This window comes from Vitis riparia, chromosome 4 (genome assembly GCF_004353265.1).
Source record: "Vitis riparia cultivar Riparia Gloire de Montpellier isolate 1030 chromosome 4, EGFV_Vit.rip_1.0, whole genome shotgun sequence".
In the NCBI taxonomy this organism is placed as follows: Eukaryota; Viridiplantae; Streptophyta; class Magnoliopsida; order Vitales; family Vitaceae; genus Vitis; species Vitis riparia.
In genome coordinates this window covers 6,940,146-6,964,189 of record NC_048434.1, presented here as the reverse complement: position 1 = coordinate 6,964,189, position 24,044 = coordinate 6,940,146, and the positions used below count along the sequence as shown (strand labels likewise).

Sequence of the window (24,044 nt, the reverse complement as noted above, 5' to 3'; positions counted from 1 at the left end):
ATCAAGGTCAACCAACTATGGTTAACAAAAACTATGTGAGGATATCCAGGTCCTAGGGAGGGGACCCAGTTGGTCTTCCGTCTTCCTAGCCACCCAAATCCATCATCCATTAGTGTTGAAGGTTTTCACCCTTAACCTAGACCTAATTGTTTCATGCAAGTGTTTATTAAGTGGTTTTGGACTAACTTGATCGTTGAAGGGGTTTAGTCGACTCTCCCAATTACCCTTCTTTGGAGGATCTCGATCTAGTGGAATCAATCGACTCGTTTAGTCACCTGGCAACAGGGTGAGGGTGCTGTTGGGCTGCCCAGATTAGTCATTTGCAATGTGTGCTTGCGCCTGGAAGCTTGGTACTGATAGATGACCAAGGTAGCTTGGCCGACCTACTGCATGTGTCTACTTACAGACATATGAGTCTCCCACTTACAGTCTTATATATAGTGTGCGAGCAGATTGTTCACTGGGATCAATAACTTTACCATTATCTCTCTTGGGGACGCCATGTTGCTAATAAGTAATAAGTTATAACTACCAAGCCAGTCATCGTGATGGTTCAGTTCTGATCAGAACTGGAGGACCCTTCATCTTATGAGGAAAGCTTGGATTCATAAGATGAAGGCGGTACCAGCTACTTATCACTAGAAAATCAGTTACTTGACCACTCAAGGGCAGATCATTATCCTTGGGGACCAGCTCTTAGCGCGACGATGCCACTAGATATAATCGCACAAGGCCCCATCCTACAATAGGAAGATGTAACTGGAACTAAGCAAGATCATGCCAAATGGCAATTACCAGGCGGCTCCTACTAGAACCTAGACGAGCGAGAGACGCCCGTGGCTCAGCTGCTGGTTGCCATAAACCTATTTGGAGATGGTAGTGAACGACGTGTTCCTAGATGTGAACCTGATCATTGAGGAAAGTAGAGCTAGGTCATTCTTGTTACCACTGACTACGAGCTAGGTCATCCTTGTTACCACTGACTACTTCGCCAAAAGGGTGGACTAACAACTTCACCAAATGGGTGGACACAAAAACATACGCTAATATCTAAGACTCAGACGTGAAGAAATTCATGGAAGAATATAGCATGCAAGTTAGGAATTCTATTACCCACATCTCCCCTTTAAATAACAATAATGTGACTTAGTTCACTGTTCAACTAGGCCTAGCAATAGGAAGGCCCATGACGTCTATCCAATTCGTTGTGTACGGTGACTGGCTGCGCTCCATGGAACTTTGTAAAAAAGTCACGTCTACGAGGCCATCTAGCTTTGTCGGCCTTGGTAGGCCTACCCCTAAAGGTAGAGTAATAAGTGCATGCGTTAACCTATCCCACCATTAGGAGTTTGTCCACTGGCATCTGACTGGAGTAGCCTTGATCAACCAATAACGACAAGGCACCATGGCCCAAGTGTTGCATGAGGAGATCAAAGTTTCTGACCAATGATCTTCACAAGCTTCACAGAAAACAGGAGTGTGGTCAAGGTCAACAAACAAATTTATTGGCTCCCTCACACACTGGCCTGTCTAGGACCATCTTGTACAAACCCCTTCAAGGACTGTCATTGAGGGAGTTTTGGAAGCAACTGCTGTGATCAACTTGCTTGCATACTTGCTAGAAAGTATTAGACCAAGGGTGCTTTAATCGGAGCTACATTGTCTATTCTGCGGTTAATGATAGGTCAAACCATGTTCACAAGTACTTGCATTTGTCGTGTTGAACAAGGCTTTGACTGGTGCTCTCAGGATGGATCCATCACACAGCAACTGGCTTCTTTCTCCATCTCCAATGCCCGAGGAGAAGAAAGCCTGATGCTCCCAGAAGCTAGGGAAAAACAGAGATGTCTAATAACAAAGCCAGAATTTAACAAAATATCTGAAGGCTATAAAAACAAACGGGAAAAATAACGAATAAGGAAAAAGAAAAAGAGATGTGAGAATGTAGGATAGTTGGAATATACAGGACTTTTCTCAGCAAGGGAAAAAAGAACAAAATATGGCCAAAATTTCATCTAACATTAATACTTTGAAATAACACTACTTAAACTTCAGTGAAGAGAGGCTCAAGAAGGTAAAATCTTTTGCATCAACAACCACCCTGCTCTCTTTCTCAACAAGGCTTGATTTCAATTCCAATACTCAAAAGAGTTCGAGCTGACTCCAATGCCTTCTCACCTCCAAGTTCCAAGGCCTTCTGACATGTTAAATCATGCTCAATGTCAGCTGACTGCTGGTTTGAAGATCTTTGATTTGCCAAAGTTTCTGTTTTCTTGCATTGGTTGTTGTTCATAGCAGCAGCAGCTGCTATAAGAAAAGCAGCAGTTCGTGGACTATGCCGCTTCTTAGGTACTGGCCTGTCATGGTCATGTTTCCCCTCATATGTTACTATGATGGTTGTTTTGTCATCTGTATCCCTCTCCACATGCTTCCGGACCGGGCAACCAGCAGATGTGCACCTGTAATAGCTCCTAACAATTTACCCAAGGGGTAGATCAGATAGGGGAGGAAACTATATGCTTTCAATTCAAGGGATTAGAAGGTCATGCCAGAAATTCAAGTTATAATAGCTATGGATACCTTGGAATAAGAAAAGGAAGGGAAGAATACAAGTCAGAGGTGTTTTGATTTTTTCCAGAATCTTAGAATGAATAGGTAACCAAACATCTGAACAACTGAATAAGGAGATCCTTGGAGGTGTTTACATTTTGTGGCCAAGACAAATTATAGGGTCAGTCCTAGTGACAGAAGATGCAAAAATATACATGAGGGGGAATCTATTGATAAATATTAAACCTTAAATAGTTATAAGGTTCTAATTTCACTTTCCTTTCTCTCCATCTTCCTAGCAAACAAACTGAGCGCAAAGGAGAAGAGAGAAAAGAAGAATGGTAAAGAAAGCTAAAAATACACAAGCTCATAGCTAACTGAGGATGAAATGGAAGTAACCAATTTTGTTACCCCCAACCCACAGAAAAATAAAATAAAATAAAATAGAGCTACTTACAAGAAAAGCATCACCTAACATTCAGTCCCTGGCCTAAAGTTACCAAACCACCACACAGGGAATATAAAGATGAATATCTCAAGTTGAATAGCACATGCAACCATGTATATGCCATAGGGATGTAATGGCCTTAACTATAAGTTGGAGAATTGTAGGAGTTTTTATGGTTTCTTTTCTAGGAGATTTTTTTTAACTTTGTGAATTGTATCTAGATTTGTGTTTTTTGAACTAGTATATGCTTATCTATCTTTTTTATAAACTTTTTATAGAGGATTGTGTACTTTTGGGGAGGATTTCTCATCCTTCTTTGTACTTAATATTTCAATGCAATGGAATTGTTGTTTCTAATCTCAAAATTACCTAAATAAATAAAAAGAAATCATATATGAAACAATGCAAGTGCCATGCATGCTAAAACAATTCCAATGGCCATACTGCTTGAATAGTTGAATTACCTTTTCTAATAAATTTCATGCAACAGTAAAATATTATTCTAGCACAACTATGAGTGGGAAGGTTTCCAGGGTTGGATTGAAGCAAGACCCAAGGTGCAAGTGGGTTGAAAATGATTAAGATCAGTGAGGAAGTTTGCCCCTTTCTTTTGTATCAGAAACAAACTAATTCATTGAGTTGAATTTCGTAAGTACAAACAAGGATAAGAAATCCTTCCAAGATTTCTGAAAACTGACAGAAGGAAAAGTATGCCTATGCCACTCCTATGGAAAAGAAAAAACAAGCTACACATCTTTCAAGGGAAAACAAAACAAAGTGCAACCCAAAACCAGGCACTAGCAGGGAGATATAACTGCACACTGAGGGTTGATTTGATTCAAGTTGAAGCCACTACTATAACAAGAAAATACCAAAGAGAATGTGGTCAAGATGATGATAACAGATGTAATGATTTAACAAAGAATGTGAACCTGGACACAGCTGAAGACCTAAAAGGATGCTTTAGCTGAATCCAAGGAGAATCAAAGCTTTGTTGAGTTGTCTTATGATGAGAGCAGCATTCTGAGCATCCTTGAGACGGTTAGCCTCATGAAGAACTAACAATCATCATGACTCAAATTCAAGAACAAACATACAAGGCCTGCTGCCCTATTATTTGTGGAGAACCCACAATCTACATCTTTTAACAATTTGGTCGACACAATGAACATTAATTTAATTAGACATTCCACACCATGTGTAGTGGAAACTAGTCAAGTACATTAGTACATTACCTAACTTTGGATACTTTTCATGTTTTTGAAATTCTTTTAGAATATTATATAAGAAAATCATTCATTTTTACACATTAGTTTTTGTCTGATGGTAGTAGATTTTTTTAAAGAAAAAGAAATGCAGTACAATTTAACGGCCAATTTATAAAGGAAATTATTTTCCCTTCCAGCTATGTGGTGTCTTTCACAAGATTAGGCTTCACCAACCAGTATATCTCTCTCAAGTAGAGAGTATGATTTAGGAATTGAGGACTATAACTAGGAGAAAATTCCACCACACAATCACTTACTTGGGCCTGCCCCTCAGTGCTCCCTTTAAGGCTAAAGCTGTTTGGGATGTAGTGGAGGAGAGGTTCTTCAAAAGATTGGCTCTTTGGAAAAGGCAATATGTCTCAAAAGGTGTACTTTGTGCTGAAGAGTACTTTGTGCAACTTACCAATTTACTTCATATCCCTTTTTATTATTCCTAAATGGGTGGCTATGGGGAGGAGGGGCTCTTGAGAAGAGAACACATCTAGTGAATTGGTCAACAACCTACAAAGATAAAAAGAAGGGGGATCTTGGCATTAAGGATTTGCCCGCTCTAAATAAGGCACTTGTGAGTAAATGGTGTTGAAGATTCACCTTGGAAAGGGATATGGTTTGGAGAAGAACGAGGTTAGTGCTCTTAGGTAGGGAGATAAGGTTATGGTGTTAGCTTGTGGAAGTTGATTAGAAAAGGGTAGGGAAATTTTAAAGACAAAACAAGATTTGAGGAGGACAATGAGAGAAGAATCAACTTCTGGCTTGATGTGTGGTATAATAATATACCATTAAAGGATTCTTTTCCATCACTTTTCACCATTGTGACTTTCAGGGAAGCATGGGTGGAATATGTTCAGGAGGTTGAAGACAAGATGGTCACTTGGAACTCATGATTCTCAAGAAATTTTCATGATTGGAAGATGGATGTTGTTGAGGAATTTTTTTTGAAACTATATGAGTTGGGAAGAAATAGAGGAGAGGAAGAAAAAATGGTTTGGAAGGTTAGCAAAAAGTGGGGTATTCTCAGTGAAGTCCTTCTGCTCTTCATTGAAAGCAAAGGGTGAAGTGCCTTTCCCCTTAAAATTAGTATGGGGCTCTTAGGCTCCTACCAAAGTAAGTATTTTTACTTGGGAAAAGGATTCTAACCATGAACCAACTTAAAAGGAGGGGATGGGTTTTGGTGAGTTATTGTTGTATGTGCAAAAAATTTAGAAGAATTAGTAGCTCATCTTCTCATCCATTGTGGGAAAGCTAGAGAGTTATGATATTTTTCTCCTCTTTTTCTGGCATCTCGTTGGTTATCCCATTTATGGTGAAGGGCTTGTTATTGGATTGACATGAGAACTTTGTGGGCAAGAAGAGAAAGAAGGTTTGGAGAACAGCTCCTCTTTGCCTTTTTTGGACAATTTGGAAGGAAAGAAACTAATGAACCTTGAAGGGGAGCAATGCACCATCCAATCTTTGAAGGACTCTCTCATTGCTAATCTGTACATGTGATCTCGTGGGTATCTTCTAGTTGACAGTCAAATGGGTCCATATCCTTTGTTAGATTTTATAGAATGGTTGTGCTCCAAGTCCTAAAGTAGCATTTTAGCTACTGTAGCTTTGTTAGATTTCATATATATATATATATATATATATATATATATATTCTTATTTGCCTATCAATAATAAAATAAAATAAACCAAATACAGTAGCTACTCAAACAGATAAAGAAAGCATGAAAAAATCCATCATAAACGCCTCAAAAATGCTCTTTCCAGATGTGAGCCTCATATATCCATACAACAACATGAGTTGGAGGACTCAAGAGTCTTTTATATTTAAAGATTATTTTTTGATAAAATATAAAGGAGAAAAAAACTATGAAGGAGGCCAACGGGCCTCCTCACACAATTGAACAGAAAAGATTATGAGAAACTAAAATCACAATCACTCTATGAGGGTTAAAACCTCAAACCCCAAATAATTAGAGATCTATATTCCAAACAAATTTATCTAAAGGGAAATATGTTGTATTGTTTAGTAAGAAAAATATTTAAAAGCACCAAAGAGGCAAAATCTAGTATAATAAGGGATTGACTAAAGTAATAGATGTGCTCTCAAGCAAGGAAAAATGCACTAGAGCTGGTCAATCTAGAAATCCTATATAGATTAAACTTTTGATTCAATATGTTAAAGTAAGCCTACTATCCACCAATACCATTCTTGCAACTAATAAGTGGCTAATCTCATTGGCGTGATAAAAACAATTTTTCTTCTCAATGTTTAATATAAGCTAAATGGCATTTATAAATAAAAGTTTAATCAGTCTATAAGTATTGATTTATAGGAAAACACCACAATTGATCTGCTTAGTGATAAATTAAATATTAAATAAAATTTCACCTGGGATGAGGATTCCCTTTCACCATTTTTTGGCCATACTTGCGCCACCTGTAGCCATCACTTGAGATCCCCACATCACCAGCAGCATGGACAACAATTTTAGGCTCCTTAATAGTTTTAAAGAGGGGAGCTGAACATGCTAAACCTCCTTCTTTCATCCTACTTGTTCACAAAAAACATATAAATTAGGAGGTTGAAAAGAGAACCTGAGACAGTTTCAGGAGAATAATTTTTTTTGAAGAACATGCCTTTGTTTAGGTTTTTGTTCATCACCACATTCCCCAACTTCTTTTTTGACAATCTCATTTGAACCACATGAACTTCTCTGTTTCCGTCTTGATGGAAGCACCAGTGGTTCTTGGGGTTTCATCCTGATTACACCAGGATTGTAAAAATAACATCACTATGATTAATAATAATTTAAACAGCAGCAGCAGAACAATGTACAAGAAACAATTCAAGAGAGACATATTCTTAAAAGGAAGTTACCTTCGTTTTCGCTCTACCACATCACCACTTTCCTCCTCAGCTTTAATACCTGTATTGCTATCAGAATTGCTGGAGTTCTGTTGCTCCAATTCAGGTGTTGCTACTGATGCTTTTCCAGGTTCACTCTTAGAATTGGATAGATCTGAATTTCCGAGCTTTTGTGCTGTAGGATATACAGTATCACTCCCTTCAACAGGACTAACAGCTGCAGACTTCCTTAGCTGAGTGCATCTAATCTTTGGAGGTGGATCATGGTTATGAAAACCCTTATAAATAACTCCAGTTACAAAACCAGACTGGTGACATTGTTGAACCTTCTTCTTCGCATCACAATCAGAATATGTGCATCTGTAATAGCTTCTAGAACTTTCAGTGCTCTTCACTTGTTTCTGACCATACTTCCTCCAGTTATACCCATCATTGGGGATGTTCATAACAACAGTATCAGCAAGCTGGGTTTTATGATCAGAAAAGTCTTTCTGGTCCGCTCTTTGTTTGATGGAGGCATTATCTTGGGGTAATGCTAATGGGTTTTCTACACCTGGTGTTGAATTTGGCATGGATATCTCAGATTTTGGAACAGATGACGATTCAGTAGAAGAATGCATACACACAGGTTGATCCATCTGAACCGGAGCTTGAGCAGCTTTAGCTGTCACACTTGCCAAAACTTCTTGATGGGACATCCCAAATTGTCCCTACAGACAACAATAATGGTTGTAGAACAGAAGTCACAAAATTGAAAGCAGAAACGACTTCTCAACATATTCAAGAAATTAAAGAAGATTGCATGAAACTATACATGGATTAAATTAAGAAATCATTCAAAAATTCAATCAAATACATTAAACCAACATAAAATTCTAAACCTTTCACTCACTCCCTCAACTTTAGAAATCCCCACTTAAGATCTAAACTGAATCACTTACTGACCACCCAAAACACAAACAAAGAACTCAAACCCACAAAACAAATCCGAAGAGAGCGTTCTAATCACCCATATGAAGACCCAATTTCTAGAAACCTGTAATACCACAACCCAATACAGGCACCATATCCACTGCAATAACTTTTCTACCCTCCAGAACAATAAATTCAAATAGAAGGCAATCATCAACCATCAAAAGTCGAAATAGAGATTTAAAATGCGACAAAACCCACAAAACAGAGAATGAAAACAAGACAGCAACACAAGAATCCATTCGGAACGGAAATGATTTGAGAAATAAGGAAAAAAAAAAAAAGTAAACCTGAAACCCAACATTTTGAATGGTGGGGAACTCAGAGTGAGTAACGCCGTTGAAGAGGTCAGAGAAGGAAGGGCAATCGTGATCATAGTGGGAGGGGTGAGGCACTGGGGCTAGGGTTTGAGAGCGGTGGTCGGCCATGGAAGAGAGTGGAGATTTAGAGGGATGAAAAAAGAGGATCAGAGAGAGAGAGAAAACGAAGAAGAGTTGAAGAAGGGTGGAAAGGAGTATATTGCATGGAGTTGGTGGGAGGAGGAAGAAAGGCTAAACTCTACTTTGTTGACTCACATTGACCAGGTGTTCTTTGGTTTTTGATTCCGAGAGCCACAGAGAGAGATGGACTCTTTTGTCTCCAGTATCGACTATACGTCTGTACCTTATTTATTACACTTCACATTTATTCTGGAACTTCTCCTCTTGCTTTTTTTTTATTATATTCTTGTATTTTTTAAAATAATAATAAAAATAACATTTCTGCTACGTTGCCAAAATATACTTTTCCTGCAATTTGGATGGTTCGGGTGACCAAATCCAAAACCAATCCGATATTTAAGAGGATTTGGGTAATTATTTTCAATACTCAAGTTAGACTTGAGTTGGATTTTTTATTTAATATTTTTATAATATTTATAATATATTATATAGTATATTTATTTTCTTATTAGAGTTTTAAGAAAAAATTATATTATATTATTTTTATTTTTTATTTTTTGAGTGACAAATAAATTTATTTTTACTTTTTTTTGTTGTTATTTTAAAATTTTGTTATATTTTTTATTTAATTGTTTATATAAATGTATGAAAAAAAGTTTTTTTTATAAAACATTATAAATAGATTTTAAATTATGTAACTCGATCCACTCAACTAACCCAAATTCAACATAAGCTAGTTTACTTAGGTCTTAATTGATTAATTAGTCCCATTTGGTTTCAATGAATCAATTAGCCTAGTTCAGAAAAATCATTCATAAGCATATGTGTAACCTTATGTATTTATGAAAATGACTTTATGCACATAAGTGAACAAGAAATATAACTAACCTAAATCTTATTGACTGTACTATCAAGGAATATGAGTTAGAGTCGGGATCCTTGAGACCCATAGGCATATAATTGACTTCTGAAGTTGATTTATCATCTTACTATCAATATTTAACTACACTCTAATATCTTAAGATATTACAATAACATATAAGAACTTGGGTCACCGACTTACTATTTACTGTATATAAACTCTACATGAACTGATATCTATAGTTTAACAAGGTTAATAACCTACTCTTTTAAACCAATTTGTTCTTCTTAAGTGCTACTACAAATGTCACTTAAACCATCTTGCTAGTAACCAAAGTTGGATGCCTAATAGTTAATGGTTAGGTTAAAGAAACTCTGATGGAATGAGGAATAAAAATGAATATTTTATTTTTATTTTTCTTGAATAGAAATGAATTTTATGATTTCAATTCTTGTATTTGAATATACCTATAAATATAGGATTTGGATAATTATTTATTTCCATTTCATGATTTGGTAATAATGAAAATGAGAACAAAAAAAAAACCTAGTAATACGAATACCTTTACACATTGAATTTTCTTTTTATTAAAGTTTCACTTATGGATAAGATTTTATTCTTCTTAAAATCATTTTTTATTTCAATTCTATTGTTATTTTTATTGTCTATATACATGAATAGATGAAAAAAAAAAAAAAGATGTCGATTCCTACTTACCTCGATTCCTACTCACCTTTCCCTCCGACCAAACATGAATTTAATTATTCTTTTATGTCTCATGATGATTGGTGCCTCGTTCAAATCACATTCTCAGTGCACCACAAGGACTCGTACCCCTTTATCTTTATTCCGAGCCGACTAAGTCACCTACATTAAACTATACAAACAAAAGACTTAAAAGAACATGGAAACCAAATTTCACCATACAACTGAAAGATTAAATTATTATTGAGATCCATATGATCCATGATGCCACACCAACACCCAATCATAACATTATTTTCACTTCATAAAACATGACAAGGCAAGAAAGTAAAAGTAATGGAGGACCTATCAAGATACTTACTGATCCCATAATGCCCATTTCTTTTGTCCAAATTTATACTTAGGGGCAATGTGTCAGTGAAGCACCCTTCCTTCAGAAGCCTTTAGGAGTTCCTTCGAGTGTTAAAATTTTAATAAACAATGTTTGTCATGTATAGTGAGAACAATCAATGGCTCCCTACAGCGGGTACCCATTTTGCAATTTTAAAGATGAAGGATGATGGAGTGGGAAAATGGAAATGAAGAAGAAAGTAGGGTGGAGATGTTCACTGTGGATGGATGATGCCAACATAGGAGGATTGAGGAAAGAAATTGTGACATCCATATTGGATAGGGGGGAAAGTTTTTGGCGTTTTATAAGTATGAACTTCTCGTAATCTTGTAAACGCGTTTTAAAGTTGTGAGGGTCCTTTTTTGGTCTAAAGCAAACAATATCTACACGATTAGGAGCGGGTCGTTATAGAAATAGAGTCATTGAGTTCCAAAAGCATAATGCATTATAAAGGTTTTTTTCTTCTTCAAATAAACATAGCCTTAAATTAGACAAACTACTTTTAAATGTTGTAATTTTACTTTAGAGGGTAGAATTTCAATGTATGTTAAAAACCAAATTGCTCATGTAAATGTTTTGGCCACTCTCATAAATTGGAATCTCAATTTATAAGGTGAAAATAAAATATGTGTTAACCGCAAAATGCTCCGATTACAAGTAAATTTTACTTCTAATATTTGTAATTTCACTCAAATGATAAAATTATAACGATAGATGTAACTTCCATCATTTTGTCATATTATTTTGTACCTTAGCCTCGTTGTTTTGTACAATGGATTCTTTAATAAATCACATTTAACATCATTTTTATGAAATACACCTGATGAATAAGATAGGTAAAATATGAACATCGAAATTTATTTAAAAATGTCACCATATTGAAGATATAAATAATGTGGAATCTTTTTTACTTCTTTGACAAAAATAGTTCTATTGCTTGTTTGTTACGAGAAATAAGAATAAGAACTTGTTTAGTAGTAATTTTAGGAAACACTTTTAACTTTTTTTAACACTTGAAAGTTTTTGTCATTCAAATATTAAAAAGTCTAAAAATGTTTTCTAAAATCAATATCAAACATACTTTAAGAGTGTGTTTGATAGTGATTATAAAAAACATATTTAATCTAACACCCGAATTATAAAATTTTTCAAATATAAAAAATATTACCAACATTTCTTAAAATCACTGCCAAATAGGCCCTAAATTTGATTGTGATTTTGCTAGAATTACTTCTAACTAATAGTATTTTTATCAAAGTGTGTGTACCATTTGGGAATTTTTTATAGTTTTAAAAATCCCTTTAAAAAAACTTGAGAATCATTTGAAGTGATTTTCACACTACATTTCATGGATACTTCTAAAAATCATTTTGCTTTTATTATGTATTCATGATTAAAAATATTTTGATATTAATTAAAATTGTTTTTAGTAAAAGTGTTTCTAGATTTAATGACACAAAGTGTAGCTAAACTTGGACTTAAGTATAATTTAGATAGACTTGGCGTTAACATAACCCTCGAGAAAATAAGACCACTTTCGAAATGCTAAAATAGAGAATAGGAATGAAAAATCAATTATCGATCGTTAATGTGTTTATATTGTTTTTCAAAATGAGAATATGAATAAAAAATTTATCAATCTCACGTACCAAACGCAGCCTTAAACAGCCCATATAGGATACCGTTATGGTAAAGGTATTGGCATAAAACTTCTGATCGTGCTTGATCCATGTTAAACCAACTTAACCTTGACCAGCCCCATTACTGACTTCATTTACACCCATACAAAGATATATGCTGAATGCTGCCAATATCAAATTACAAACAACCCTTTGAGGAAAAAGCCAACTTCACGTCTGCATCAAGGCAAGGATAGTGTATTGCTGACTTCAGTTGTGCTACAAAGGAATTTTAAAAGGATGTTGCATGCTGTCAACCAGACAAGTAACCCAACAAGTTTGACTAGACTTAGTTGGATGTGCACATTTCTCGATCAACTTCTGTCTCCACTTGAATCCTTGGCAGCAAGACCCCAATAGAGTTCGCATATAGGTGGAACTACAAACATGTACACACAACATTAGGAATTTTCTTTAGTCCCAAATTTACCATATACCCTCAAACATCAAACAATATATATTAGAAATCAAAGAAGAATTAGAGAGAGAGAGAGAGAGAGAGAGAGAGAGGAAAGTTATATACAAGGATGAGGGTTTCTTCCATCAAATGAAACCAAGTTAGTGAGTACTCAGACAGCAAAAGATAATTATGAAGAGCCCAAAAACCCCAATATAGAAAATAACCCAGTAATGTTGAGGGTAGAGATGATCCCCAATAAAGCACAAGGAGGACAACAGGAATTAAAATATTTGTCTAGAGATTCAGTGTATCTCTAGGCAATGATTTAAAGTCTGGCTTCCTTTGTGCCATGCCAAGAAAAGGATGAACTTATTGAACTGTGTTTCTGTATGTGCATGTTTGTGTTGAACTTCTGCAAACTTTTAAAATTTTATCTCTGGATCTTGGTGCAGGTTGAGTCAAGCATGAAGTCAGAATTTCAGTTACTTAATAGTTTCGTGCACATAACAAATAAAGGATATCAATGGAAGTGTACCTCTTTCATAATCTCTTCACCCTTGCTGATCAACTCTTGCTGTTTAGCTGCTCCAGATTCTTTTACTGAATTAATCTTTAAAGTTATACCATCAACCTGAAAATCGAAGGTGAGAAGAAAAAGGTAAATATCTAACATTTTCATGTAAAGATGACTTGTATCAGTATAAGCATCATAGTGCATGAAGAGTACCTCCGCTGCTTGGGCTTCAACCTTCTTTTGCCTTGCTTCCAACTCATGCCTTCTCGATTCCACTGTCAACTTGACATTATTCAATTCTTTAGCAGCCTCCTCACACTTAAAATCTCGTTCTTCTTCTAATTGCTTTCTTAGGTCATCCAACTGTTCCACTGGGAAAAGAAATGTTATGAGTTCTTGCTGAAACAATAATTCATGGTAGCCCAAATGAAAAGGTACCTTTTCCTTGCCATTCAACAAGTTTAGCCTCAAGAGACTTATCCAAGACTCCCTCTTCACTCAGCTTAGTTTTTATAACCTTAAGATCTTTTTCAATGGCTTTGGCAGAATTCACCTGTTACAGGGCCAATCTTAGCAAGCAACACACCTTGGATAATGATTACTGGAAATGGAGATAGGCAAGGACAAAGTTTTCTCAGGAGGAAAACCTTGGCAAATGCAACTAGACTATCAGCAAAACTTGATTATATCATTGAAACTGTCCAATCTATCCAATCCTTTTGAATAGTAGGAAAGAGCAATGATGTTTGAGGATAAAAATATTAGAAATTGTTGGAATATCAATGATTAGATTTTTAAGGAAATTTCTGGAAATATTGAAAATATCAGCAGAAAAACATATCGGTGTGCTCTTATAAATATTGGAGAAAAAACTCCAAGAAATAATACACATGTTGAAGATATATATATATATATATATATATTTTTTTTTTTTAAAAAGCAAAATATATGATAAAATTTGTAACATTAGACAATATGTAGTACTTAACAACACATTTAATACTGAAATGACATCTATCTAGGTTGGATGTATTTAAGAATATGAAAGAAATGACGATTGTTAAAATATGTTTATAATTTTATTTACAAACTCATTCAAAATATTATTAGTTTTTATATTTTGAAGAATTAGTTTATTGGAATTTGAAATGAGATAATTAAAATTAATTTATTTACTAATTTTAATTTTAATATTTCATTTTCTATATGGATATAAAATTAATGCTTTGGAGTTGGAATACACAAAGAAAAAAATATGGTATTATATATGGGTGTATATATTAACAAAGGCTAAATTGGCCTGGTGGCAACAGGGCCTGCATTTTATGGGAGAGGCCAAGGTACAACCCCCTCCCCCTTCATTTTAAAAATCGCCGAAATACCAGTCATGAGTTTGTTCTCCAACAATCAATGATGATGATGTAATATAAGAGTCAATATAATTTACACTGGAAGCATAAATTCAGAAAGATTTTGGGCCCCAGAAGTTCCTAGGTTAACATTAAATTTGAATGCTAGTTCGAGGGCACAACATTGCTGACGGAAGATTTGATTTCTTTCATTAAGAAGTTTCTTCTCCTACGGCCATCATTAACACTAAATCTAAACTCTAGTTCAAGGACACCATGGTACTGACGGTGTATTTGATTTCTTTCATTATGAGGTTTCTTCTCCTGGGGTCATGAATCATCAAACCAAACTATGCAATTGTAGAGCAGAAGACCAGCTAAGATACAAGCAAACCTGTTCTTGTATAGTCTGCATTTGGGCAAAATGCTTGGACATTTTCTTGCCAGCCTGAGAAACAAGAAGAGCAAAAGTACCATCAATTACCTTTTAGACTAGATCTTAGGAATTTTTCTATGCATTTGTGTATCTAGGCATTCATGCAGTAATCTTGTACAAGTTGACCTCCAAGTTTCACTGAAAAGTAATACAACTTATGTGATTGACTTGAAATGTATTTTCCATGTATTGAATATACCTAGTTTCTTGATAAATCCAGCCAAAAATTGATATTTAGAGAGCAGTCTGTTCTAAAAAATTTGTCTAATGAAACAAGAAAATCAGACATTAAAGAAGTTTAAAAATAACAAAGGCAATCTTTAGAGCTTTTAATATATGATCGGATGAGGATGGTCGAGAGGAAACTTTTAACAATCTCAAGGAATATGCTCACTGTGCCTTTTTCTTCTTTTTTTCTTTTTTTGTTTAAGAGAAGATTGGTTAGGATATTGTAGTTTTTCTTCAGGAGCAAAGGTGACCTTAATTGATGACATGAGAACAACCATCAGTGAATAGAAATGTAATGCAACTTTATATCATGAAAACCATAAGAGAAATTTTATGTTAGAAGATTCAGAAAAGTTGCTCTTGAATAATCCTTAATAGGCTTAGTGAAGGATTATCCAAATAAACAATATGGTTTGCTCAGATTCATTAGCAAAGTATTAGCACAGAGACACAGGAATAAGGTGGCTCCACATCAATGGCTCTTGGGTTTCTCAGGGTGGGCGGTGTAGCCGGTTGGATGCCTCCTAAGAAAGGATTTACTTAGTTTGTTAAGGTGGTCTTATGCATATATGTGCATATGCTCCAGCCTTTTTCCTTTTTCCTTGTTTGGCTAGATCAGTCGCTCATGATTAATAGTGCTTTCTTCTCTCTTTCTAATAAAAGATTTTCAGTTTCCTATTCTAAAAATAGAAAATAAACAAATGGACAAAGAGTTCCAATACCCATCAGCTGTATACAGCCAGCATTAAGAATTTAAACACCAATCAATCAAAAAATAATACAAATAAAATACAATACTTATCCTATTCCCCAACTGAATAGGATTGGTAACTTTTCCATGGCAATAGCTCTGAAACAGTTTTCCAAAATTCATCTTCTAGATAAATTCATTATGTATAGAACTGGAACCCCATGCATGAAAGTTAAGGGGAGTGCACTTCCTACTTTTGGATATTAATGGAAGTTCGCAACTAAAATACTATTTCATTATATAATAATTGAAGTTCAAGGCACCTGGTTGTTCTACAAAGGGCATGCAAATTGTAGAAATTAATGGAATCTTAAGCCATATTTGTTAAGTATCATATCTATAGTTCTAGTATAAGATTTCAGGGACCTCAAAGGACTAACCAAATGAACATTATAATAGTATCAACAATAAGGCTAAGAACATCAAGGCAATAAGACACCTTTTCACTAGCAAACCTACATTGACATGTACACAAAAAGTTTAGGCAGCATTACAAATAAATAGGCAAAATTAGCCAAATGAATGAGCTTTATTTTCCAAGCTGCAAGGCTGATGAAAGATGGTAAAAGTTTAACATATTATTTTATCGGAAAGTACCTTTGTGTAAACCTCAAGAATAGCAGACTTCTCCTGAAAAGATTGCATTGCTGATTTTTCAGCATTCTTCACCTCAATTCGATCTGATTTCTTCTCCTCTAAAGCCCTCTTTATGCAAAAGAAAAAAAAAAGTGGTAAACAATTAGTATCATTCAGGAAAAGAAAACAAATTATAGTATGCAAACAATGGAAACAACCAACAAAAAGAAAATCCATCATTTGACAATTGATTGAAGATGCAAGAAATTTTCTAAGCAGTATCTTAACAAAAAATGAACAAAATGAATTATTACTGTTAGACAACCAATTTTCGCTTAAGCTTGTAAGATTTGGGTCCACAATGTAACAACCAATTTTCCTAAAAGCTTAAGCTTATAGGATTTGGGTCCACAATGTATATCATATTTGTTAACACTCTTCCTCACTTGCGACCTCATAAGGTGCACATGGAGAGACACACAGGTCTGTAGGCAAACAATCACGATCAGTCTCTTTTAGACTTAAATGCAAGCTTAATAAAGTGGGGAAATAAACATTATTACGTGTAAGCTTAATAAATTGAGGAAATAAATATTATGCAGTAAAACTCTAACACATGACCTACCGCCAAATGAGACTTTTATACCATGTTAGAAAACCAATTTTCCTAAAAGCTTAAGCTTGTAGGATTTGGGCCTACAATGTATATATCATGCTCTTTAACAATTACTTAAAAAGAAGAGGATATGAAAAAAAAATTGATATAATTGGCCCTTATTTAGCAACCAGAACTATATGATATCAAGGTTCATAGCCATTGCTACATGCATGAAAAGGGAAATATATGAAAATTTGATGTCTGTATACAAGCTTGCAAAACGGTTACTCATGCATAACTAGGTAGAAAAGAATGGGGAATATAAGACAGCTTTCATAACTGAAACCCAGGTATATAAGGGTTGACCAGTAAAATCATTGGAAATTTTAAGAAGGAAAGATTTGAGAGAGAGAAAGAGAAATGAAAACAGGCATAGGAAGTGCAGGAAAAAGAACTAATAACTGACGAATGAAAGGTTTTTGCATTACTACAATTTTTGCTACTGCAAACCCTTTATTTTTAAGGCATGATTAGCTGGATGTACATCAAGGTTTCTTCACATACAAAAAAGAATTAGATCCCATGTTACTGCTTTTGGTAAACACAAATTTGACATCATGTTCAAACTGGGATGACAGAACATAATAAGAAGAGGTTAGCCAACAAACTAAATCAGGGGAAAATAGGAAAGACCGATGAATTTCTCCATGAAGTTGTCCATATAACGAAGTCACTCCAATTTCAGAATCTCTCTCTCTCTTCCCTGTTTCAGTCACATTGATACATGAATGTTGGGAGCTACTATTAGGGAGGTTCAGTTTCATTTTTCCCAGCCCAAATTGGACCCAAAAAGATTGGAGAAATAGGAAGGATTGAGATGAGATGTGACCATATGTTTTCCAATGTTCCTTTTCCTCTCACCTAATTAAAAGAGATAACCTATAGACCCACATCTTAATAAACCTGTTAAGCATATCAGTTATTAGGACTGAAAAAGGTGGAAGTAAATATATCAGTCACATTGAAAGCTGAAATCATACAGCTGCTTGGGGTTATGGATTTTGTTCTTCCCCATTTTATGGCTGGTTTTGTGAAATCATCACCAGATCAGAGTGAATGGACATGAGATCATGATTTAAAAGGGGAGGTAATGCATCCTAGTCCTTGAAGAATTTTGGAAACAATAAGAATCCTTGTACAATTTCATAGAGTGTTTCCTATTTTCTAGTATTCCCCCTAATTTCTAAGATTCCTTCTTTTTGGTTTTTCATCTTTTACATCATATATCCTTTTTAAATTTCATATTTTATCTTTAGGTAACTAAGCTAACTACAATTAGGATTATTTTCCTACTCATCCTGGATTGGGATGATTATAAATATTTCATAAAAGTTTTAAGAATCTTTAGTTTTAACATCTATTTGTGTTTAGTAACATGAATTGCTTCAACTTTCCCCTTGGTTCTTCTTCTCTTACTTTTGTTTAATTGCAGTAATTGGCATTGTCCACTCTTCATAAGGCAACATCAATGGGACATGAGATCTCAAGCTACTAAAAGATAAGACGCAAAATGTTAATTTATCAATAAGATCATAAAATATACAACTAACGTACTTAGATAAGGGAGATTGCTAAATCATTCTTCATATACCACAGTTTTATTGCCAGTTTCAGCATTACATCATATATAGTCCTAATAACATAATAAAGGTTACAAATGTTAGTCATGTGAGGCATTATATTTTCACATTCTACGCGTGAACATTGGAAACCATCTTTTACTTGTAGCTGAAAACACCTCTTATAGTTGGCAAAAGCTCATGAAGTATATCATGGATATCATACAGCAACAGTAGTGCATTACAAATTTCCATGTTATGACTTTCTAAATAAACTTAGTGAGATCAAGTGTACCTGTAGTTTATCTGGTGATTGGATGATTTTAGAACGTAGATTGGCATTTTCTTGGACACTTTGTACAAGGGCAAACTCAGCGCTAGAAATCTGAGCCAAAGGAAAAACAAAAAAGGAATAAAATAACAGCATTAAATGCTCCAATTAAAAAGGAAAAAAACAAAATCAATAACTTAACTTCATGATGAGCCTAACAAAGAAATTTTAAGTAAAAACATGGGAACGAGACCCTTCCTATAGAACATCTAGTTGAAACATACAAAAGTGGAGCCCAACAAAGAAATTTTAAGTAAAAACATGGGAATGACACCCTTCCAAAAGAACATCAGAGTTGAAACATACCAGAGGGGACTTAAATATACAATTTGCTACCTTAGTAAATAAATGACAATAGTCCACAGCCATCAAAAAAATGATCTTGAAAAATAAAGCAATGGTTATCATAAAAGAAATTAGATTCCAAATGTTGTGAAGGTAGACATGAAACTTCACAAATGATGGTTCATGTAAAATGTCGGTAAATAAATTTAAATAAAATAAAATAAAAAGGAGAACTCCCTACCTGAAGGAGATTACAAAATTGAGATGAGATATAAACTCTATAACCTTAATTGGAGCTTATTCAATTGAGCTGAAGAGAAATAATAAGTGCTAGTGTGTCAACACCTGACCTTCTCATCCATTTCTGTGACCTTCTCCTTCATTTTTCGAAAAGATGCCCTCAATGACATCTGCTGATTGTTGAGGCTTGGAATGGTCTGACGCAGTTCTTTAACTTTTACCTCTACCTCTTCAACAAGCGGCCTCTCTCTTTCTCTTGCTTCACTGTAGTCTGCAATCTCTGCATCCAACTGCAATGCATACAGATAACTTCAAATAAAATTTGATAAAACTGATGCTTGCAGTCAAAACAGCATTCTTCTGTTCTTTTTTCAGGAGAGATACCTGGGAAATTCTATCTTTGAACTGGTTACGCTGCTCATCTAGAAGAGTCAATTCCTCTACAATTGGTCTTAGTTCATTCATTTTTGAATCTCTGAGAGTGGGAGAACCAAAGAACAACAAGAATAAAATGAAAGCACAAATAATTATGAAACAAAATAAAAGAAACATGTCATGTGCATAACAGAATCATGAATTTACATTTCTATCCGTAAGATTAACTTATGACCATCTTCATAAGTTAAACTAGAAATTATTTTTGTTTCCATTAAGAAAGCCTCTGTCTGAAAATGTAGTCACCAATTCAGAGCCACACAGAGAAATTCATGTCATTTAAAAGAGTCTTAATATTTCATTAGCACTATTTATTTTCCCATAAACTAGTTCATTGGAAATCTTCCTTGTTCAAAACTAGAAGAATGCTTCATATAATAGGGTAGGAATTATTCTCTCTTTTCACAATGTAAGATCTGCAGAGCACTTGGTATGAAAAGCAAATCAGGGGTAAGGCTACTGAGTAATAAAAAGAAAACAAAAAACGAAATTACACATAGGAAATCAGTAGACTGGAATGCTAGAATATTTGAGGGTAGATGGAGATCCTATGGATGTTATTTAGAATTTGACTTACTTTGTCTCTTCCTTATGGGTCTTAGTCATTGAGCCTTTTGGGGATATTCCTTTGCATTTTCTATTTTCAAATTGGAAGAATGCTTGCTACTAGATTGGAGAGGAAAATTATGATTGATTATTACCACCTCCAATAGGTTTGGTAAGGTTAAACTTTGACAGACATTCTTTGGGCAGTCCGAGACTGTTAGGTATTGGAGGCATTATAAGAGATCATTCAATTTAACAATAGAGGAAGATTCGGCTACCGTAATATCTTATGTGTCTAATAGGGAGAAAGGCTCATGAAAGTTTGACAACTAGATTTGCAAAATAATAGACATTGCTGATGAGGTAGGATGCTCCTTCTCTTTGGCCCCTTGTTCAGCTATTCAAGCTGCAAACAGGTTAGCTAAGCAAGGAGCAAAGCACTTGGTCTCCTTTGTTGGAAGTTTTATTCCCCTTTGAGTGTATGAAGTTTATCTGGTGTGTACATTGTTTTTTCTTTTGTTTGTGCAGTTGACTCTAGTTTTTTGCAGAGCAAGATACTTGTTTACTTTCTAATCAGCAATTGTACACGTTGCAAGGATTGTTCGTCCTTCTTTGTATAATCATTCAATGAACAAATATGCTTGTTTCTAATTTAAAAAAAATAATAATAATAATAATAATTGTTGGATTGATCACTACAACAACCATATGGTTAACATTCTTTTGTGGTTGCATAGTTATGAAAATCATTTAAATTGCTAGTTAAGATTGATTTTGAGTTGATAAGAAATGTAACAATTTGGAGAAATCATGTTAAGACGAAGTAAGGTTGGTTATATAAGTGCAACATCAATGGCATTATAGAATTTTTGCGCTAACCACAACAGAATTATCAATTACATGGGAACCTTTTGGTTAACAGCCAGCCCCATTGAATCAATGCCACTGTTACTCTACTGAGTAAAGCAGATGCAATCACCTAATATTATGGCAGTTTTAACTGAGATTATGCAGGGCAGCTCTGTTATTGATTGCCCAGGGACTGCCAAATCAACAAACAGAAGAGCAATTGAGAACTTTAGAGTACCAAGAAGCTTTAAGGAAATTAGATTGCATTCTTTTTCTGTTTGGTTGATAGCATAGAGCATCAATTTCAGGAGATCATTCTAGATTCTATAGAAGATGTGGAATGGGGATGAGTTACATTTCCCTATTAGGGAAGCAAACTTTTTTGCCCCATTTTCAAGATAGTCAAGATAAACTTACAAAACTAAGTGCCATTACTAAAGACAAGTTAGTAAACTAATACATAATGGTAGTTCCTACGCACAGTATTGAAATGAATCAGTAAATGGCTCCTGCTGCTTTCTAAGCTCATTGTGAAGTGTTGAACCCCCCATTATTTCCATGTGCCACCTAATACCTAGATGCCAACAAGACAATGACATGGCATTGATGGATCACCCACTGTCACTACACCAAAACCAAATGGCTTGTTGGCAGTGGAAATAAAAATGATCTTTCAAAAAGCTTTCATTTTCAAAATTGAAAACAATGAAAAAGTTTGATCATTTTAAACCGTTAAAATTACATGAATTTTTTAAAATGTGAGAAAAATACTTTTAGTACTCTCTAACAGTGACCTATTTTCATGACAAATTCTGAAAAAATTTCTAGAAGTATGTGATCAGACATTTTTTTTTGTCAGTCACTTCTTTTTCCCCTTTTCCAAAAGTCAAAGGAGTGCTTATTTTCACCACCAAATGCTGTATTTTTCTTTTCAGTTTTTAACAAAATCCCAGCAACAGTTGCAAGTAACCTTCTCCAATACTGTTTAAACTACTCTCAAAATTTGGGAAAATCCAAGAAAACATAAATTTCAACGCAACTAAGCCATATAACTATGTACCTAAGTCCAGGGTCCAGACCTATTTCTCAGTTTCCAAAATGCAAAATTCCCATTTTTTTTCCTAAGCTTTCTCAGCAACCAAACAGCCAAAAAATCACAAACAAAATTCTAAAAAAAAGAAGAGAAAATGAAAACGGAAGTGTGTAACATACTTGTGAAGAAAGAAATTCAGTATGGTGCCGAGAAACCGATCGGTCCTGTCCCTATCGGGGCGTATAAGATCTTTGAGGGTAAACTTCTTAGGACACTCCAGAGAAGCCACAAGCTCCTTAATCTTGCTGTACAAATTCATGACACGAACAGAATCACGGTGCCAATCTGGGTTCTCAAGCTGCTCCAATGCGGCAAATTCGATTTGCCCAGGATCTTCCCTGCAAAACCGACAAAACCCAGAAAGAAAAAAGAAATGTTCAGATACCCATGGGAACAAAGAAGGGTTTAGAGACCTAGAAAAGCCATGCAATAGAGAAGTTCGCTAAAGGGAGTGTCTGAAATCTGAGAAAAAGGAAAAAGAAGAAGAAGATAGGAAAAGGGTAATACTGGAGAGAATCGAGGTGAATGAGGAGCCTGGTGTAGAGGTCGGAGACGAAATCGGGGTTGGGATTGATGAGATTGTCCTCGTAGACTGTTGCGATTTTGGATTCGTTAAGGATTGCTATGATATCTGAGCGTGGGAGCATTGGGTATTCGAATTTCGACATTGTTCTTGTTTAGGAGATGAAATTCAAATGGAGAGAGAGAGAGAGGGAGAGAGAGAACGAGAGAGAGTGAAGTCTGATTGTGCTCAACTGAACTAAAGAGGAAGGAGAGATGGAGATGTATAGACAGAGATTTTCCCGCTCTAGATGTGTTTTGATTTTGATGAAACCGCTATACCCAATACCGGTTTCTAAAGACAATAGTAACTAAGTTGCTAACTCACAACTTCAATTTATCTCTTAAGACGCGTGTTCAATGAAAACGGATCTGATGTAAATAACTTTGATTTTACATAAATAAAAAATATCAATAATATTATTAATTATTTCAAAAAATCAAATCAAATAAATTATCTGATTTATAAATCATTTCCCCAAATAAAAAACTAACAAATCTTAATTAAAAAATAACTTAAAACTTATAAGACAAATTTGTAGGTAAAATTTTATGTGAAATTATTATTTAATATGTAAAAACATATGAAGTTTAAAAACGCTTTTTATTAATTGTTTTATAAAAACATTTACTTCCTAAAATTATATTCACAATAGTAGTATTTTTCTAAGTTTTAAAAAACTAAAGTAAAAAAATAGAGGGAGTATTAAAATTAAACCAAATCAATATAATCAACTTTTATACATTAAAAATTAAATTATCAAACTTAAAGATGAAATATTCTCTAACTAAGTCACAAAATTGTAATTGATAACTAAGATAACGGTAAAAATCATAGTCATCAATTATAAATTTATATTCAAAAATTTTTAAATTATATTTATTAACTACCATTTTATAACATCAAAAGAAAAAAAAATATTAAGTCACATGTATAAATGAGTGAATAAGATAAACTAGTTTGACAGGAGCTACACTTTCTAGGGTTTTTTCAAATATATTATTTTTGTTTAAAACTCGAAAAGGGAGCCTATATATGCAGAAAGGGCTAGATAAATGAA

General features: G+C 34.5%; 2 protein-coding genes across 3 annotated transcripts; both read right to left on the bottom strand.

The window, feature by feature from the left end:
- Nucleotides 1-1,829: 1,829 nt before the first annotated feature.
- Nucleotides 1,830-8,724, bottom strand: LOC117913389 (probable WRKY transcription factor 32). Of its 2 annotated transcripts, none has more exons than XM_034828352.1 (5): nucleotides 8,386-8,724; nucleotides 7,136-7,833; nucleotides 6,895-7,017; nucleotides 6,647-6,805; nucleotides 1,830-2,471 (listed from the first exon to the last, which is right to left on the bottom strand). In XM_034828352.1, exons 1-5 carry the CDS (start codon nucleotides 8,521-8,523, stop codon nucleotides 2,114-2,116), a joined length of 1,476 nt encoding a protein of 491 aa, XP_034684243.1. In that variant the 5' UTR covers nucleotides 8,524-8,724; the 3' UTR covers nucleotides 1,830-2,113. The 2 variants fall into 2 exon arrangements, with proteins under 2 accessions (XP_034684243.1, XP_034684244.1); XM_034828353.1 differs by having other exon boundaries at nucleotides 8,398-8,724.
- A 3,354-nt stretch (nucleotides 8,725-12,078) lies between these two features.
- Nucleotides 12,079-23,259, bottom strand: LOC117912251 (kinetochore protein NUF2 homolog). Its single transcript, XM_034826765.1, has 11 exons — nucleotides 22,930-23,259; nucleotides 22,542-22,760; nucleotides 19,884-19,974; nucleotides 19,610-19,789; nucleotides 18,939-19,028; nucleotides 16,448-16,555; nucleotides 14,830-14,883; nucleotides 13,525-13,639; nucleotides 13,300-13,457; nucleotides 13,108-13,203; nucleotides 12,079-12,551 (listed from the first exon to the last, which is right to left on the bottom strand). The coding sequence occupies exons 1-11, from the start codon at nucleotides 23,088-23,090 to the stop codon at nucleotides 12,462-12,464; spliced, it is 1,362 nt and encodes a 453-aa protein (XP_034682656.1). The 5' UTR covers nucleotides 23,091-23,259; the 3' UTR covers nucleotides 12,079-12,461.
- Between the last annotated feature and the right edge of the window lie 785 nt (nucleotides 23,260-24,044).